Source organism: Xiphophorus hellerii, chromosome 8 (genome assembly GCF_003331165.1).
Source record: "Xiphophorus hellerii strain 12219 chromosome 8, Xiphophorus_hellerii-4.1, whole genome shotgun sequence".
NCBI classification, from domain to species: Eukaryota; Metazoa; Chordata; class Actinopteri; order Cyprinodontiformes; family Poeciliidae; genus Xiphophorus; species Xiphophorus hellerii.
In genome coordinates this window covers 28,843,319-28,863,763 of record NC_045679.1, presented here as the reverse complement: position 1 = coordinate 28,863,763, position 20,445 = coordinate 28,843,319, and the positions used below count along the sequence as shown (strand labels likewise).

Here is a 20,445-nt window from a genome sequence, read left to right as displayed (position 1 = left end):
TCAATGTTAAAATGCATTTCCAAACGAGAACAGATCTCGTTCTCTTTTGGAACAGCAGCAGAACAGTCTGCTGTTACAGGTCTGAGCTGCACATACCTTTCATTGCCTCAGCAGCCTGGATGAGCTCAGTGACGCTGCCAGCAACACGCTTGGAGAAGTTTGCAAGCTGCTGCTTCAGATCATGTGTGGGCTTCTGGATGATCTGTGGATGAAAAACTGCATAAAACTTGCATCCAAGGCTGACTTTTTATTCTTTTTTACACACAAAAATTATTAAAAACGTTCTTCACATATAGGATTATGTTCAGAAATTAATATCCCATATTTGATTAAGTAAATATTTGGACAGCATCATAGCAGAGCCAGGTTAAAAAACAGCTATGCTGGACTGAAATATTCAGAACTCGACTCCGTCTTGAAGATTGTCAGGAAGCAGCATCTTAGCCAATTAAAAAGGCAGAGAAATGACCAAGAAGACCCCAGATGATGATGCCATAGCTCTGGATACTTGTGATAGGTAAACTGACATGTTAATAGGAGGCAAACCTCGAACAAACTCCTATACATTAACTACAATGCTGTTTGAATAAATGACAGTACTTTATCAGACTCCAAAGTCTGATAAACGACTGCAGTCAGTCATTCACCAACTCATACACACATTCACACACTGATGGCGGTGAGCTACACTGTAGCCACAGCTGCCCACACTGACAGAGGCCAGGCTGCTATACAACCAGCATCACTGGCCCTAGGAGTGGGCAAGACATAGTTCAAGTTTTATCACTTTTATTTTTATCACAAAACATTGTAATAAAAAATAAAAGTGATAAGAAGCATTTATCCCAATAATTGACAATGCCAACAGTTTTAGGGGTCTCTGGAATTTATCGTCACAACGATAATTGAAAATCTTATGATAAGAAATTTATCATAATAAATGATATAATAAATGCACACTCCTAACTGGCGTTCTGACTATTAGATTTGGTCAGAGCGCCTCACTTATCTGGTCCTGACGGTCACTTGGAAATATAAAAAGAAAAAAACGCTTGCTTGGAGAAACATAAAAGTTATAGGCAACCACCTGTGTGTTTTTAAATGAAGTTCTTTACAAAAACACTAACCCAAAAACACCAAGTAATGTGAGGGCTTTACAGAGGAACAAGAAACAGACATTCACAAGAACAAATTAAAATTTTGATGTTAAAAAATTTATGACAAAATATACAGATAGTATTTTATGTAGTGAAAACTGCTTGTTCATTATCATTCCCATCTTACTGTGCAGCTCAAACCATTAATCTGAAAGTCAGGAGTCTGAAAAATGTAACTTTAAAAGTTATGCAAATGATCCCTATGAAACATGTGTCAAACTTGCCACCTGGTGGCGCTGGACATAGTGCTTGACTGATTATGTGCTTTATGTTTCATCTGGCAGAGCAGAACTTAAACAATAAGCCATATAAGTGGCTTATTGTTATCTTTTCTTCTCAGTTATATCTTAGTTTTTGAAATGTAGGCGAGATCATGACTGAGAGCAGGTTACTGTTTTTGGTTTAGGACAGATCGATGATGCCATGTGGAGAGCAGATGGTGTATGAAACTGTTTGACTTAGTCTAACATCTCAAGTAACACCAAAATGAATGCAAATCTGTGATTACACTAAATGGAATACAATCAACTAAATTCTGAACCAAATGATCTCACTGATTTCATACTCTGAGGCAGCAGCTGTTCAGACAGAACAGGCCCTTCAGTTACCAAGTAACAGGTGTTGGGCAAAATAGAGAAACTTCACATGAATGGAGTAAAAAAAAAAGACTTATGCACTCTAAATAATATAAAATCAGTGCTTTTTATTTTAAGAAAGCATGGAAATGCCAAAAGGAAACAGAGAAAGAATCTGGTTCTAAAATTGACTAACTATTAGCTTGTATTGCAGCCATCTTGCTCAACTCACATTTAGAATGCATTGTTATAACATGACAGCAAACCCTGAACATAAATATCTACAGCCATCAGATGACTGAGTGACAAGAACAGCAGACCACTGGGATACATTGGTGCTCTGATATAGCTGGGGCTCAGCTGGTGTCCTTACACTGTCCTAGAAGGGAAATATCCAGGTTGGAGCAGTGTGCAACAGGTGCAGGGAATTAGAGCTCAGGCCATACTCAGCTCAACTTTATTCAGATGTGATGTCAAAAGAAGATTGACATTACACCTTAGGAACGCATGCAGGGAGCCAAGCTAATGCCGACGGCAAACAAAAACTCCCCAACAACAATCTGATGTTGTTACAGTGTGTGTGTAGTCAGAACACATCTGGTGGATCATCATGAGGAAACAATTCTTTCTGAATATGAAATACTTGGTTTCAGACAAAATCAAATATCTGTAAGCTTTATGAAGGGTAGTATGATATTTAGGGATTTAAAGGTTTTATTCTTATTTCTTTATGGTAAAATTAGCAAAACCAAACAGCTAATGACACTGACATGCACAATCATTATTAAGAGATTGAATCTTATTATTGTTTAACCGTCAAATTACTACAGAAAGTCAGCAGTATACACACAATAGGCCTACACACCTGCAATTCAGAATGCTGATGCATTATTGTGAGTGGGGGTGACACTGAATGGTCAGACTACTTTTCAAACAACACAGCCCCACACATGTGCACTTCAGTCATGCTGTGTACTCACTACTCACCGGCTAGCCCCAACATCAGTGAGATATCAGTTTTAAGAAACATAGGCAAACCATTGGAAAAAAAAAAAAAAAAAAAAGAGAATGAAAATGTCAAATCAGACATTCTGTGAGAATTGTGCTCTGGGGCACAATTGAGGGTCACATGACACAAAGCCGAAGAGTTCCCAGGAAAAGGTCTTGAAGGTATGCAAAGCTGCATCTGAATGAAGCAAAATGTTTCTGGAGCTATATATATATATATGTCATTACATAAAAACTTCTTTAAATAGTTTATTTTAAGTTCTCTGGCTTAAGATTGCATTGGAGAAACTTGTGTGACTGCCAAAGAGGAATATGAGGTTCTTTAAATTATTATTAAAAAACTTAAAGATGAAGTATGTAATTTTTATAAAAATATGTTTTTTATATATTTGTTAAAACTGCCACCACGTCATGACTGTATAATATGAGACAGATAATCGGTGAAAATAAATAAATAAATCTAGCTCCTCCACCTCCTCACAGAAATGCACCGCTCCAGGTCAAAAACAACCTATCAGAGCAAGGAGGAAGGTCTTGTGTGTATGGGCTGGTTAATGTACTAGAACAACTTAGATAAAAACAGTTTATCTGTCATCACCAGTGGCCATGCTAACTAGCTTGAGAATACCTGCAAGCTCTGTTGCTGTGAAGTAGCTTTGCTTAGCAGACATGAAGGGGGATGGTCTGATTGGTTGTTTCTGACTGAGCTGTCCATTTCTGTAGTTAGCACTGGGAGAAGTCAGAAGAGCTCAACTTTTTCATAGATTATCTGTTTTGTACTACACTGTCACGACATGGTGACACTTTTAACAATGTAAAGAACATATTACACTCAAGTTACATATTCCAGATTTAGAGGGGAAACAAGTGGAAGATAACTCACTGAGATATTTCAGTTGATGTACACATTTAATGGCAGCAAATGGTATGTAAAAAGAAAACACAACCTAAAAAATAGAGTAGCAGGACACATTGGTGGCTCTATTCTGTTGGTGATGGATGGCCCCACCTGCCCTTGTACTCAAACCAATCTCAAAACTTTAACTTAACAGTTAAAAGAAAGAATGCCATCTTACCACCAGGACATGTTCTAGCAGTCCCAAATATCCTGAAGCACATTCGTTACCATAGCGTAAAGCACGCATCTGGACGTCCTTGCTGACCTCTGGGTGGTAGGCAGCTGCCTGAAAAACAAAAGAGGAACATGCATTCCATTTCCATTATTGAGAGCCACAGCAGGGCACAATCGCTCTTCACAATATTGACCAAAAAGCAACACAAAGCATTTATGCTTACGGCACCCAAACAGCTAGCAACAACCCTGGCTACACCTGTTCAATAGCTAACAGATCCCTCCAACACATGGTAGATACAAGCATCAAGACATGGTGCAAGGGTCAGAGTGTGAAAACAAACATGATAACAAAGAAAGAAAATGTACGTGACATTAAATGCAGCATGGCTGTTGATGCCAGATAGACAGATCTGAGCATTTCAAAAACTGCTAATCTGATGGGTTTTCTAATCATTTTGTGTTTACAAATAATGTTCCAAAAATGAAAAAAATAAATAAATAAATAATCCAATGAACAGCAACCTTTTACAACCAAGGTATACAAAATATATTACAATCTTGAAGGAGGAAACTGGAAATTGTGGAATGGAAGATCTGCATCATGGATGTGTAACTGAGAAATTTGCAGCAATTGTGTGATGTCATAATGTACATATTGACCAACATTTGGGAGATGTTTTTTTTTATTCCATGTTAAATCCAAGTCATGAAGAATGAGGGCAGTTTTGAAGGCAACAAGGAGCCCAACTTATGCAAATAAATATCTGTTGTACCTTGCAGGAGTGCAGCATGTCAGCAATAGCTCGTCTGCTGAGGTTAGCAGTGGCGATGATGTCCTCCTGTCGACATGAGTTCCCCGCAGCCACTGCCTTCGCTGTTGCCACGGTGATTCCTTTTGTCATACGAATAAACTCCTCTGGCGCGGTCGTTTTTGGTGGGGGATCAGAACTACAGAACACCTGTGTACCAACAACATAAGTAGATGGTGACTACATAACTCATCAACAATTATTTGTGCATGTATTCTCCAATAGAAATTCTTAATCCATCCCAGCTGAAAGCAAGGTTATGTATGGCCACCAATTATGCAGAACCAAATATGTGGAGATTTACAGTCAGCTCCTGCTTGATGTGTTCAATAGTGGCCTCTAAAGCTCTGGTTCCCTTGGTGGCTTCATCCTCCACTGCCTTGACAGTTTTCAGCAGAGATGTCACATTGGTCACCATCACCTGCAGAAGGAAAGTCGAGTTTAATTGCCACAAATCAGGCTGATCTCAACGTTCCTCAATGTAAAACTACACAAGGGGAATTGTTGCAGGGCATTTTATCACCTTCTACAGAGACTGGATGCAGCTGCTGAAGTACGTTAAAACAGAACACATTACTCTTGCCTTGTGAATATGAGGTTCCCAGCAGTTCTTTTGCAGTAAATTTTCTAACCCATTTCTGACATTGACAGTGTGTCTGCAGGCAACTAATTAACCACAGCAAAAGCGTCTGCATTCATAGTTAAATTAGCATTTATAAAAACAGTTCACATACACATTAAAGTATTTCCATAGACATCATAATCTTGTATCTTACCAGCCTCAGGCTGGACATTAAATCCTGATTTGGTGTTTGAGATTTAATTTAAAAGGTGTTTAAATAACATCAGAAGTCTTTTTGTATAAAATGTTTATGAAATTTACCTTAAAGTGATACACTATAGTGAAATACAGTCATGCAGTACCAATAGATAATTGTCTGCTTGAATCCAATGTGTTTTATTCCAGACCACATATTGTGGTGTTCTGCATATCAATATTTCTTCTGCCTGACCTGTGCAATAACACTGCCATTTCTAGTCTTACCGTATACCTTTATGTTTATTCTGTGGTTGTTCTTCAGTCGCATGCAACATTCAATGCAAAGTTACACTGGTGCAAAGCTAAATAATTATAATGTTGGCTCGATGTAGATGTGGTATTTAACAAGAAAGATATAGTGTGGATCACAATTCTACTACATAAAACAGATTGATAGTAAAAATGTAGTGGTGGCCTTTGAATATTACCTTAGCAGAACTCTTAAGCTGGAGCATGCTGGGGTCATCATGAGGTTTACCTGCAGCTGCCTTAGTAGCACTAATTAGGTTACCCAGAGCTTTGGCCACATCCTTCACCGCATTAATCAAGACCACCTGAAGAGAACAAAGCAAATTAGAGAGTGGCATATAATCAGCCTTTGTCTCCACACACCATGTTCAGGACATACAGTTTCTCAGAAAGTTAGTTTCTGAAGATGAACATCTTATTTGCATGATTTATAAATATTTTTTTCCATTCTTTTTATTGTTTCTTTGTTTTAATGAAGCATTGACCAGCTTTAGAGAACATGGATTAAGTGCCTGAGAATTATACATGGTCTTGTCCCAACATATGTTATGGTTTCAAATGTCTTAAAAGAAATCTAATTTGAATGAACATATCTTTCAGATGTGATGCAACTTTCTAAATATCACTACACAATATCTATAAGGGCTCTCTTTATTTTATTGTTTTTGTCGCTGATGTTAATCACCTCTTAGGACAGTTACTAATGGAAGTCAGTAAAAATAACTTCACATCCAGATCCGTCCAACACCCACCAATGTCGGCACCATCAGTATAAACAAATATATAAATAAATAAAACAATTAAAACATATATATAAAACAAGTGAACAACTGGGTTCCAAACATGAGCAAAATACTCAATGACAAAATTACTTAGCAATAAAGTATATATATATATATATATAAAAAGTTTTTATATGGAATTTGACAACTAGCTTGAAATGTTCTATATATTCTATTTCTTATTTTTTCTTTCCTTGTCTGTCTATTTTTAACTGTAATTTTAGGTTATTCAGACAGTACTATCTGACAGGAGGACAAACAATGGAAACCTGCCTTGGCTGTTGTTGGGTGGATTTATATTTGTGTTGTTCAAAAAGGATCATTAATACGAAATGCTCCTCTTCTGAAAAGAAACTAAATGAAATGAAAATCCATCTGCTCCTAACAACAGATTTTACCAAAGAGAGTACTTTAGAAAACAAGCTGTCCCAAAAATATTTGAAATGCTCTGCAAAGACTACCTGAGTCTCGGGGTCTTCAGAACCCAGGCTGGCTGCTCCCAGTTTGACCACATCAGCCAGTTTGGTTATGGTGATAACCGAAGACTGGGCAGCCTGAGCCAGTTTTTCCTGACTGGCTCCCGCACCAGACACCAGCAGCTTAGTGTCCTCTACTAGGGCCTTAGCTGTCTTCAGAATGCATTCTCTGAAAAACAGCAAAAGTTTTGAGTTAAATCACCATGGCAACATAACCGCCTCCAATTTTAGACATATTTCTTTTACTTGCTTGTTAAACAAGACAAAGCAATGCTATGATTATTATGCTCATTCAACGCAGTAATGTGTGTTATCCAGGCACATAGTGCCATTTTGTAGCAGAAATCAAGTAACTACTCTACCTTCAGTTGTTTAAAAAATGCTATGAATATTAAATATAAGACATGACTTAAAAGAAATATTAAGTAATTTAACACCTTGAAATTGGGATTGTTGCAAGGGAGGGCTGCTCTGTGAGGTGGAAGCGTAAGGGAGGAGCTGGTTAAAAAGGCAAGTGCAAAACATCAATAATCTGGATCTGGTTTGGATTAAACTATGACTGTCAACGTTAACTAAAACATTTAACACCTTAACACCCGTCTCTAACCAATTCGGTCTCAGTCAGTCCCAACCAGAGTAATGCAGATGACTTATTTGGACTCAGAAACCTCTCTCCCTCAGATGGTTACCTAGTTGCATTGCTGACAGCATAGACTCTTTCTTATGTTTTTGTCTGAGCACACAAGACTGCACTGCTGTCAGAGTCACAAACGCAAATGAAAAGATGAGCGAGGAGAGTCAGGCAGACTGGTGTGCTCAGTGGCACATTTTGCTGTACAATACACCACGATGAATGTTTGGAAAACACCAAGCCAGTATGTAACTTACTTACTACAGTGACAAATTATCTTTCCATCGAAGCACAACCAGTTTATAGTTAACATTTCTTAGTTATGTTTGATACAAAATAACTTCTTTTAGACCGTCATGAATATAACAACTTGGAAAACTAAAATGTTCAGTTTGAGACAAAGGATTTTCTTGAACATTTTTAGGACAGTGTGCATTTTTACATTTCATACATATAAAATTAAGTGTTGTGATCAATAGAGATTAATCACAGTGCTTGTGTGATTATCAAGATATGAATTTTAGGGATATTGCACATCCCTACACTCCAGGTATATTTTTGATGAGAGAATAACTTTATGATATAATGCAAACCTCAAAAAAGTTGATTTTAATACTGCCCCTTTAAAGAATAACAAATAAAAAGCACATCTTGTGTTAATAAACAAAAAACTGTCCAGAAAATTTGTTTTAAATTATCAAATAAATCTACATGTGCGCCCAGTATGACTTTATAGATCTATGCCAGTAGGTGGAGCATACATTATGAAAAAACTTAATAAATGTGCTAATACAAACCACTTGTAATAATTTACTCCCATAATTGTTATTAAAGTACTAAATGAGTCTGAGTTCTTGTGAATTAGATATAAAAACTGAAGTTTATGCTGTAATTGCGTAAACATTATGCTGAGCAGAGCCTGCTGAGGTTTGGGATCAAGCAGAACAGTTAATGGTCTGTTCTTGTACAGCAATTTATCTAGTCCAGAGGAAAATTTGCATGAATGGCAGGGAGAAATGTAGACAGTTTTAGGTTCATTGTTCTCTTTCCCCAAATATTTGTATTGATCATCAGAATTTTTAGCATAGCAGAAAAAATACAAATGATATATTTTAATTTTCAAAAGGGGTTTTGGGTAGTTAATTGAATTCCTTAAATAGAATGAAGATTTTGTCAAACTATCGAATTATGTTCCTACAAAGTGGTTCCAGTTACAGACAAACAATTATTACTGACTACTTTTACTAACAAAGGGTAAAACCAAACCAGAAAAGTAATCATGCACTTAACATCAGCTTATCTGGTATTTTAAAAAAGGTGCATAATGTCTAATAAGGCTGCAGGTCCTGACATATATTTCTAGTCTGTTTGGGAGAGGTTGGAATCTGATGTTTAATGTTTTTATCCATGCAGGGAGCAGCAACATTTTTCAGGCCCATTAGCAAGATAAACCTTCCATTTTCTCTGGCACTGTGGCCATATCTGCAACCAATTTAAGGGAAACACATGGTCGTTCTAGGCGAGTTATTGGTATACTTTTTATCATATTCAATTTATTCTTAAGAGAATTAAAACTTTTAAATTATATGATATGATAAGCATCATCAGAGCTACTAGCAAAATGATTCATGACACACATCAAGTGAGAGGGTCCTAAATGAGAACCTGGTACCTGTGGTCAGCGAACGTTTCAGCATTCTCTCTATTAAGGGTACCAGCAGTGGCAAACATAATGGTTGTGTCGAGATCTGCAATGATTCCAGAAACAGCACTTGCAGCTGTAATACAGGCCTGGGTGCCACGGTTACCAGCTTGAAGGGATGCCAACACATGAGAGACCTAGCACAAAAAAACAAAGGGACATATTTGAGAGTTTGTGTCAGAGCAAACATAAGGCACTTTTCCACTAGCCCGTCTCTAACCGATTCGGTCTCAGTCAGTCCCAACCAGAGTCATTTTCCATTAGCAGATCCGGCGCTGTTCTGCCCAGCAGTTCTCATGTATTGATACCTACTTCAGGGGTAGTACTAGCCACACCAAGCCGAGTACAGCACCAAACCAATTTGAGTTGGTTTGGTCTGATGACCTCACATCAAACTCCAAAACAACGTTATAGTTTAGCTGTGGACAGCAGACATGCCGTTTGCTATCAGAGAGCTGCTCAGTACGGAGGCACAATTATGAATTTAGTCACAAGCAGAACCAGGAACACATGCAGAAAGTTTTGGAATGACTGTGATTAAACAGCGCCACAGCAGCTTGTCTCACTGAGGAACAGGCAGCAATATAGGAGAGAGAAACGGTTCTGTGGTCAGTGGTCTGTAATTTTGCACTGATAATAAAAAAAAAAATCAATCAACTTTATTTTTAGCACATTTCAAAAACCGCTAGGGTAGCCAAACGGCTTTACATTAAAACAGAAATACGTAAGAAACATGAAAATAAAAATGCTTAAATAACAACTACAAATCACAAACAAAAAAAGACATCAATATGTTAAAAAATCTGACCTTCTCTGAGACTTTGCGGGCGCTTTCAATTAGTTCTTTCTTAGTAAATGTGTCGTTGGGGCTGCACTGCAGAGCTCCAGCTTTGGTAACCAGACCTGTGCAGGTGAAGCCCAGCTCTCCAACTTGCTTCTTAATGTGAGAACCAATCTGAGAAATAAAACAGTAGAAGAAAGAAATAAAATACATGAAATGTATAAAAATGAACAACATGTTAGTCAACAGAAGTATTTATTCACTTCATCATTCTCTGCAGTGAGTGCTGCATATTTGGCCTCATTTGCTAGATTTCCAAAATTATTGGTCAACTGGTTGGCCAGTCCTCCAAGGTCATCTGGGTTGGTGTTGGACTTGGTCACCTGAAGAGAAATGAGAAAATATTACAGTTTGTGAATTCAGTCGGAATGAGGTGTTCAGAAAACTGAACAGCTGTCTGAGGAAAGCTCTATATGACAGTTTCATGAAGGCACTGAAACATTAACAGAAAAACCTAATTAGATTTCTGAGAAATACTAAAACTTTGTCAGATAACAGATTTCTTACCATCTCCTGTACAGTAACAGCAATGGCCTTGGCTGTCTTGACCATGGTGGTCTGGTAATCTACGAAGGTGCCATCTGGTTCATCTGCAGGCCCGTCTTCCATTTTATTGATGGCGTCGTTGATGGAGTCCACCATGCCACCCACAGCACCTGCTGCACTGGCTGCCTCAGCCAGCGTGGCCCCCAGGTCATCTACTGCTTCTTTCATCATCTGCACTGAATCCTCCAGAGCATTCTGCATGTGTGCTGCCTGCAACAAGGAAAAATAGACAAGTGGGTAAGGCTGACAGCTCAGGATCACAGAGATTTAGAATATTTGTTTTCAAAAGACGATTCCTTCCCCCCCCCCCAGGCTTTCAACTAACGTTATCCTGATTGGGACTGAGTGTGGATCAGTGACTTTCTTAAAATACACCAAATACATCAAATGATTTAAGATAGGTAACTCCTAATAAGGGTTTTTCTTTACCAAAGAAGAACTGAAAACTGAGTGGATATAGTCAATTCATTGAATAATAATTATTTTATTATGGTAGCACATGACAAAGAAAGGTTTTCCAAACAACAAAGGGAGGTGTTGCATTTCATATTTTGGAATATTTAAAAATTAAAAATGATTTGATCAAAAAGATGGCAAAAAGCACTCATTTGTTTTTGCCAGTACATTTTGTCAGGCTTGCTTAGAAGGAAACTCCTTCAAAATTATAAGCTGTCACAATCATTTTTTACATGATTCTGAATTGCATGGTGTATGTAAGGATAAAACATTTAAACACAACACATCACGTTTTGTGAACAAGGACGTGAGAAGTACAGTTAAAGATCCAGAGCACTTAGTTCAGTACCTTGGGATTTCCTCCAGCCTCCTTGGCAGTATAGAGCATCTGCAGCGCTGACTCTGCCAAGGTCTTGGTCTGGTCTAAGACAGCCATCTGCTGCTGGCTGCTGAGAATCTTGGACGCTGTGCCAATGGCAGCCATGATCAAGGGCTCAAAGTAGCTGGCCATCTGAGAAACCTGGGAGAAACCGTTCCAGGAAGGAGAAGCACATGATCAGCCTTCCAATGCACCACCATCTGATGAGCACCAATGTTTGGGCATGTACTGATCTGAATTGTGAAGCCAATGTCTGATTTTTAGAAAGAATATTCTAAAACAATATAGGGGCAGTACTTAAAACATTGCTTTGTAAACTTTGCTAAGTATTTATTAGGGGTGCACCAATTTATCGGCCAGCAGATTTATTGGTGCCAATTTCCTTCATGTTGGATCTTTGATCAGCTGATACTTACATGTGAAGCCGATCTTATCCACCGATCTTTTCTACCTCAGCAAAGTCTAAAAATCAGCCACTGTCCACTTCTGCTCTACAGTGAGAGGTTTGACTGACAGACCAGTCCACCAGCTCCTGTCTGTACATTTGCAGTTAACAATGATCACCCCACTGTTGAAAACTCAGTGACTTTCTTGCTATATTTAACATTTCAGTCAAAAAAATTGGTATAGGCCAAAATCTGAATTGGCAAGTCAGACTTTTTAATCGGACATTGGCCAGAAAACTGCAATAAATGCAGCGCTAGTATTTACATTAGGAGACATCAAGTCATTTTGTAAGAGAAGTCACAGATGGCTATCTAAAACTCCATGTTAAACAGTGTGTGTGAGGGCAGATGTGTTTGTAGTTGTGCTTACCTTGTGTCCCAGCTGGGAGGCCTCTGATCGAGCCGCCACTGCCACAGGATCAATCAGGTTACTGATCTCGTGAACTGAAGCAGCCATCTGTTCATGAAGAGTCTACAGTACACGGCAGCAGAACATTGGGAAAGTCACTTCAACTATCATTCACTTCTAGATAAAGAAGCTGATCAAAAACTGCCCGGTAAGGTCATTTCATTGTAATCTTTATAATGAAAAACAATTTGTCAAAAAAATGGTGCTGATATATTTTATAGCTTGACCTTTTATAGGTTTAGAAAAATCATAGTTTTTGGATTACTACCCAAAGTTCCTATAAGGTGGTAAAAATGAGCCCCACTCATTCAGAAATATATATTCTGGATACCACTTACAATATATTGATTGTTACACCTCAAGAAGACTTTTAAACTTTCTCCTCTCTCTCTCCCTTTCCTGGACAAAGCCACTGCAGAGGTTACTGCTGTGATTAACTGCTACCATGGTATGAGCCCTGTGCACCGTTTTCCATTCACACAGTTAGTGCTCTGTGGGAAGTAGAGTGCTGACTTCCAGTATTACTGTGTGTCTGGTTTGTTCTCCCAATCCCCAGCAGTATATAAAGTATGTTAAATTGACCGAATTTTGAAAATGTTTAAGAAGTAAACAGACATATTGTGATAATAGTGGTAAACATGCTATAAAACACAATAAATCTAACAATGCACAATTGTTAGATTGTGCATTACTAGTGCATATAAAGGGAATAACTTAAGAAACTAATTTTCTTCCCAACAATAAAACAGCACAAAAAAGAGAGAAACTATCAAAGCAACCAAAAGCATCCCTCTTTTTTGATTATGTCAATGTGTTTCTGTATGTATTGAATAATCTTTAAAATACTGCTTTACAGAACACACTCAAACCAGTGTCTAAAATAAATCATTAATAAAATCCAAGATAAATATAAAAAATAACATTTTGAAAGGCAAAGTTTGTAACAAGAAAATTTGGAAGCACTCAACTAACAAACATCTTTGTTTAATCAGAAATGGCTTTTTATTGTCAACTTTTAAAGCTCATTATGAACCACAGAGGCGGAAAAGTAGAATTTAGAGCTGTCTTTACCTCCATAGAGATGTCGTCTCGGGGTGTTAGGTGTTGGCTTATTGCAGCCAGAGAAGCCTGGTCAACCTCACGGATGCAGCCGTTCAACACCTCTATAGCATCATCACACTCTCTCTGGCCTGGAGCCTTCTCTCTGCACACATACATACAGCGGGAGGGAAGGAATGATGAGAGCATAATGAGCAGCTACTCTGATATATTTCAAGTCAACCTAATAAATGCTAAGGAACAATAGCTTTAGTCCAGAAATGTAATTTATAAACATATACAAACCAAGACTGATAACAATAGTTACCAAATGTAGGATTAAAGTCTTGATATAGAGAGTCATTGTTTAATATGATTTCATAAATCTACAACAATAAACTGAAGCAATGTTGTAAAGAAGAGTTGGACCAAATTTCTCCCCAACAGACAGACTGATGGGCAGAAGACACATGCTTTAAATGTTTGCTGATAAAAGTAGTTTCTGATACTAAATCAGTGCAGATTTACATCAATGCTAAATCTGCATTGATGTACTATTTACTGAATGATAGTGACAGACAATATTGCAGTGTTCTTCTTTTAGAGTTGTATTTACCACATGTGAAAACAGACATTATTGTTATGGTAACATTAATAAAGTGAATAAATAAAAATAAAATAAATAAATAATGTAACTAAAATAAATAAATGCACTGTGTGAATGAACCTAAGCCTCTATAATTAAATATTGTAATCCAACAATATGCTTCTTCAAGATGCTTCTTCATCATTCAATATTACAGTATATATCATTTTGCTCATGTAATATTATTCTGCATTATAATTTAAAAATTGATGCTGAAAATTTGTTTCATCATAAGGACAAGCAACAGCAGTCAGACTGAAGCATACCTCATGTTGGTGATGAGCTTCTTAATGGAATCAGACACGGTCCTCGAGTGTCCCGCCAGCACCGACCACTTAGGAGGGTCTTTGGGGTTGACCGCCAGGGACCGGGCGGTCTGGATCAGGCCTGTCGAGCTCTCCAGCATCATCTGTGCTGCTGTTAAAATTGGCTCCATGGCTGCATGCCCCTGAAGAGTTTGGATTAAACTCATTTTTAAATGACTCCAGAACATTTGGCACAGCTTCTGTTTTACTGTGATATAAGTGTTATCAATGGCTAAAAGCTGCAAGTTTACTTCCTCTGCTACTCCAGCCTCCTGTCTCTTTTACTGTAACTAATGGAGGATATTTCCCTCTCTGGAATTAAGGCTCATATCCACTTTTATAAATTAGCTTTTTTTTCTGCTTAGATTTATTAAATATCACTTAAATAAGTGTTTAGTCAGCAGAGACACTTGCACTTCTCTCTGTTGTCCTGATTAAAAGCTGCATCTAAAGCCTGCAAAAGAGACATCAACATCTCCAAATGTTGTTCATATGCTTTCCTGTAGTTTTTAAATGTATTCGTCATAACTGTTAATGACGACATGTTGTTAGCATCCAAAAAGTCATTGCAATGTAAATGTAAGAGTTACTGTTTTGTTTTTGAAAGGTGAAAATAACAACCACACAGCTAAACAGGTTGCTCAAAAATGTTCCGTACCCAATACAGTTTGCCCACCTTTCAGTATCAGCCTTCCAACTCTGGTTCAAACAGCATGTTGAACAATCATGATAAGCATTCTTGTTTAAGCATTCATTCTTAAACAAGAATTACAGTTTTAATGCTTCAAATCAAACATAAGAATTTGCTGGTGCATCATCAGTTTCTATTTTGGTAATGCATTGTTATATATTTGAAGGATAAACGAGATGTTTCACTTTTATCATCACGAGTAAAGAAAATTATCCACTTTTAGGTTTCTCAAGAAAACTTTTTAATAACAGTAAAAAAAACAATAGGCACAGGTTTGCTGGTTATTACATTAGAGCAGAGGATGCTGTCAACTAGTGGACAAGTGGAGAAGTGAAATAACTCATAATCCAAATCAAATGTAATCACAATAACACTATGTGTTGCCTAATTAAGAAAGCAGTCTACAGTTGAAAGGTTAGGAGAGGACTAACCTCAGGACTGATATGAGCAGGAATGCTGGCGAACTCTGGGTTTGAGGCGAAGGCAGTCAGGTTGTCCACAGCTTCTATCAGAGGGCCAGTAGCAGCCTTGCACTTCTCTCTGTTCTCCTGATTAAAAGCTCCATCTAAAGCCTGCAAAAGAGACATCAATCAAAAGTTTCCAAAAGACTACAATTCTAGAGCCTAGTTGGACCTCTGAGCTGCATTTTGCTGAGAGATAGCTATTGCTTAGTTATGGGCCCCTCTGAACTAGTTCCTAACAATCAGTGTTCTCGGGAACTCATTTTAAAACTATTTTTCTACTTGTAAATTTCAAGCGTTAAAATCCAAACAGGACTGAGCTCAGCAACCAGTATACACAAACAAGCAAGATGTTTGTAAATCAAGTGAGAGATTTTGTCATATTACTGGTCATAAAGTGAAATGGTACAAACCTTTATAGATTTCACCAGGTTGGCAGTGGTGTTGGCCACTTCTTTGGCTGACTGGACAAACTGTCTCTTGGCAACAGGGTTAGGTGTTTTGGAAGAAGCCAGGCGGCAGGCGTTGCACAGAGCTGAAGTGTGTTTGGCAACAATGGTCGCTGCAGAAAGCACCTGAGCAGAGAGTAAGTGAGCAATTCACCACATGAAGGATCACTCTAAAAGAAACCAAAACCAGCTTTAGCAATGTGGTAACCACAAACCTGAGACTGGGTACAGGCTGGATCCACCAGGTTCTGGCAGGCCATCTGGATAGCCTGGTTAGCCCGGGCAAACTGAGTGGGATCCACAAGACCTTTCTGACCTGCTACACTGTTAGGGTCTGACACTCCCACCAAATAAGCTGCCTAGACACACCAGCAGGTGGTTGGTTACAACACTCAATGGTAATAAACAGATAGTATTATACGGAAAGTATTTTACCTGTGCAGCTGCTTCAGTGAGACCACACAATGCTTTGGATCCAGCACTGACTGAGTCTCCAAACTCTGGCAGGTTAGAATTCTTGGCATTGTGTGAAATGCCTGCCATGGACTCACCAAGAACCTGTCCACAACAAACAGACAATCAGCCGTGCCACATAGAGAGCTTTCATGTTTTTACTACTAATGTTTCAGTGATAGTACAGTGCATCATTTTAAGCCTATTGCTTGTTTTCAACCTCAACAATTTAGTCTGTAAGAGAAACCTTGCAGAAAGGAAACTAAATAGGATAAGAAAAGCAGCTCAGTGTGTGATGTACCTTAGAATTCTCCATGACGCTGTCAATGCACTCGAAGAACGACTGCTCATTCACTGCCTCTGTGGGGTTCTCCAGCATCCCTTTCACTGACTGCACACAGAGACCAAACTATTGCAAACTATGTTTCTATTACTGCTGTCACACTCTATTGCATATGATGACACACTAATTCTAATGGACTGGAAATCGGTATCAAAGTTTTAAAAAATGTCTGCTTGGGGCGTGCCATGGTGGCGTAGGGGTTAGCGCGACCCATATTTGGAGGCCTTGAGTCCTCGACGCGGCCGTCGCGGGTTCGACTCCCAGACCCGACGATATTTGCAACATGTCTTCCCCCCTCTCCTTCCCAGTTTCCTGTCAGCCTACTGTCATACTGTAGAGCCCACAAAAGACCCCCTGGAGGGGTAAAAAAAACAAAAAAAATGTCTGCTTCAGGAAAGGGGATTTATTATTGCTTCTCTATATTAAACCAAAGAGCTGAGATTATTTTATGTAATATACCAGATATATTACATTAAATAATATACAGTATATATAACATGTTTTATTGTATTTAAACGTTCTTATCCCCCAAGAACCATGAACTAACCCATTCCTGGACTTCAGCATAACCTTTCTGCACATCTAATGAATATATGGCTTGAAAGAACAACTTTCACCCTAAGATGGTCAGACAACCAGTAAGTATGAGAAAAAAAACAATCCCAATGCAACCAAAAGGACATCATAAACATAAAAAGATAGACAAGAATGCAGTTGATGTTTTGTAAAAGGAGCTCCATTTCTGCATGTTTGGTCCATGATGGCTCCAAAAACAGTTTTAGACAAGCCAACATACTTGGCAAGGTAACAGTCTAAGAAAGATATGCTGTGGGTCACATGAGTCACAATGGCCAAATATTATCCCTGTTTCTAATCTTCTGATATCTGAACTGAAAGTTACAATGTGAAAAGTAAAACTAAAAACCAGATTTGATACTTCACATATAGTATAAAGTTATATGGAGACTCGTGAATGGCAGCTCTAGCATAACAGATGTTACCTCCAGCTCTCTGAGAGCGTTGTCACACTCCTTCTGACCTGGAGCCTGCTGAGTGCACATGGTGATGAGCTGGTTGATGCTGTCTGTAACTGCCCTGGAGACATAAAGACTCACACATGTTAAGTACAGACTAGATATGGAAAAGTCACAGTCTTACAAGGGGGAGAGGATTTCTCACCGAGCTGCTGCTGCTAGCTGGTTCTTCAGGTTGGGTGAACTGGGGTCGGTGGACAGAGCCTTGGCTGCAAGCAGCAGCTTGCTTGATGACATAGAGATAGTTTTCAGGTTGGACACTACCTGTGTCTGATCCTCTTTGGACTACAGGAGACAAGAAAGGCTGAACATTTGAATTCAGTTAGAGCACTAAATGCTTATTCTTGAATAAAGCTGCTGAATGTTCAGTTTTGTAAGGCTAGGAGAATTTGAATCAGAAGTTTGATTGACCAGTTTTATGAACTCTTAAGCCACACATGATAACAACATGCAGAGTATTTTTAAAAACCAAAATGAATAAATGTGAACTTACCTGCTTCTTAAAACCCTAAACAAAGTGTCAAAAATTGAAGGTGACATTTTTGGAATACTAAAAGCCACAATCCAAATTTATATAAGAAAATAACTAACTGGACACTGCAAAGCAGAAAAGTCTCAGTTTCTTCATTTCTCCTGTATAGTAAAGAAAAATAGATTCTTTTTCGATGGTCTTTTTTCCCCCAGGCAGATGCTGGAATATTTTATTAACAGCTTCCATTTAACAGAGGGCATGTCTCATGATGATGACCAAAAAAAGTTAATTCAGTAATGAACGTTTAATATATAATTCATATCATCATTCCTCTGCCACAGAGTTCAACTACTTGCCATATCATGTTAGACTCTTTTCTGAAACGTGCTCACTTTGCTTATGCTCCACTAGTTTGGTTTCCTGTGACTTCCTTAAGATACTTTCCTATATTTTATAATAGCTCTTTGCCATCTCCTTATTAGAAATCAAATACTCCTGCTACTATGGATCAGTTGTCTCAAAATTGTGACTTAGCCAACATGAACTCTGTAGCAGTCTTATCTAATCCTACCTGGGAGGTTCCAGCCATGTCAACACCAGCATCCAGGAAGGTGTTGAAGTCTTGTCCAAACTTGCTGGTAGCCCTGGCCAGGTCCTGGGTGGTCCCTCTGGATGCCTGGACCACCTCATTGGCTGACTGGTTAAGGCCAGCTGCCACCTCATTCAGCTGAGCCTGAATTTCCTGGAAACTTCGTCCACTGGACGGGAACTACAAGGTTAGAGAAAGATTACCAATGTTGAATGGGACATAGGGAAATTAAAAATAAAAAAACTCATGTTTTTTTCTTGAGAATGCACAAGTTAGAAAGAGGTCGTTATCTTAAATTTAGAAAAATATAAAGTACTGTCCAGTGTTTACTCTAGTCATGAAATACTTCTTCAGATTTTATAGCTAGAATTACCTTACTTTCTTCCCTTTAAGCTCAACCCCAGAAAAAAACCACAGAGATGTTGTTTTGGACAAAGTTAAAGGAAATGTAAGAAAAAAGGAAGTGTAGCAAATGATTTAAAAAATGCACAGCAATACATTGTTAAAAACTTCGGTAACACTTTATTTGTCGGGGTGTCCATCAGACTGTCATGAAACTGTCATAAATGTGACGTAACTCCTGTCATGAAGATGAATGAGATTTCATGAATGCTTATGACTGTTGTCAGTAAGTGTGATTCTGTAAATAATGACCCTTCTAATGAAAAGTTGACCATTTTAATTAACTTTTGATGCACTTTTAATGCAATTTTGCATTAAAAGTGGAGATAGTATATTAGGAGATAGTATTATATTAAACTATCTCATTATAATGAGATAATGTATTTTATTTTCTGTACCAGAGTGGCGGAAACAGGCTTCCATATGTTTCGGTTCCATGAACAGAAAGAAAAGAAAGAAAAACAAAGGCGATTCAGAGACCAACTGTCTGACATCACTAGCAGAGCAGAGCAAGAGTTTCAATTAGCTAAACAACCATGGCTGTGTTCAGGCGACCGCTCCCAGTGTCAGAAATCTCAATGAGGAAGTTACTGCATCAGGTTTTCTACCACTTTAATATGTCGGCTATAACTGGTATATATTCGCATAGAGAGTTTAATTTACAATTTTTATATCTTCATGTCATTTGGTAGATCCCAGCCAGCTGATGAGAGAAAAAGTAGATCTTAGTCTCAAAAGGTTTGAGCACCCGTGGTTTAGATTATTTCTTTTATTTGTTCACTAACACTACTATAAATGGTAAAGACATCTAGTAGATTAAGATGCAGTATGATTCTTGTACTGAAATGCAATACCCAATCATAACTGTTGTCAAATTTTGCTGATGATCACTGTGAAAATGTTTCCAAACATGGCTCCTGATGCCAGAGAGAGAAAACTCTCTGATTTTCTCACTCTGATTCTACTATGTAATGGTGATGATGTACTAACAGAATCAGCCAGAAGTGATCTGCTGGCCTCGCCCACTGTGCGGATGGCGTTGTCCACATCCCTCTGACCAGGAAGGGAGTTAACACATCTGTTCAGAGCCTGGGACACTGCCTTGGCCACCTACACACAGGTCATAAAGAACAGAATATATTACTCTGATGATCAGCCTTACCGGGCGTATTGAAATACTGTTTTTCTTTCTGAAGATTTG

General features: G+C 38.3%; 1 protein-coding gene across 1 annotated transcript in view; it reads right to left on the bottom strand.

The window, feature by feature from the left end:
• Nucleotides 1–20,445, bottom strand: part of tln1 (talin 1) — a 73,530-nt gene that overhangs the window by 7,927 nt on the left and 45,158 nt on the right. The window contains exons 29-51 of the mRNA XM_032569308.1: nt 20,235–20,354; nt 18,825–19,022; nt 17,927–18,066; nt 17,749–17,842; nt 16,706–16,795; nt 16,387–16,509; nt 16,167–16,310; nt 15,916–16,077; nt 15,473–15,613; nt 14,312–14,493; nt 13,433–13,565; nt 12,323–12,424; nt 11,477–11,647; nt 10,633–10,881; nt 10,329–10,448; nt 10,093–10,239; nt 9,255–9,421; nt 6,937–7,120; nt 5,873–5,998; nt 4,929–5,045; nt 4,589–4,774; nt 3,817–3,924; nt 97–202 (exon numbers count right to left, since the gene is read on the bottom strand). Coding sequence (XP_032425199.1) covers nt 97–202; nt 3,817–3,924; nt 4,589–4,774; nt 4,929–5,045; nt 5,873–5,998; nt 6,937–7,120; nt 9,255–9,421; nt 10,093–10,239; nt 10,329–10,448; nt 10,633–10,881; nt 11,477–11,647; nt 12,323–12,424; nt 13,433–13,565; nt 14,312–14,493; nt 15,473–15,613; nt 15,916–16,077; nt 16,167–16,310; nt 16,387–16,509; nt 16,706–16,795; nt 17,749–17,842; nt 17,927–18,066; nt 18,825–19,022; nt 20,235–20,354 — 3,310 coding nt within the window. The remainder of the gene's footprint in view (nt 1–96; nt 203–3,816; nt 3,925–4,588; nt 4,775–4,928; nt 5,046–5,872; nt 5,999–6,936; nt 7,121–9,254; nt 9,422–10,092; nt 10,240–10,328; nt 10,449–10,632; nt 10,882–11,476; nt 11,648–12,322; nt 12,425–13,432; nt 13,566–14,311; nt 14,494–15,472; nt 15,614–15,915; nt 16,078–16,166; nt 16,311–16,386; nt 16,510–16,705; nt 16,796–17,748; nt 17,843–17,926; nt 18,067–18,824; nt 19,023–20,234; nt 20,355–20,445) is intronic.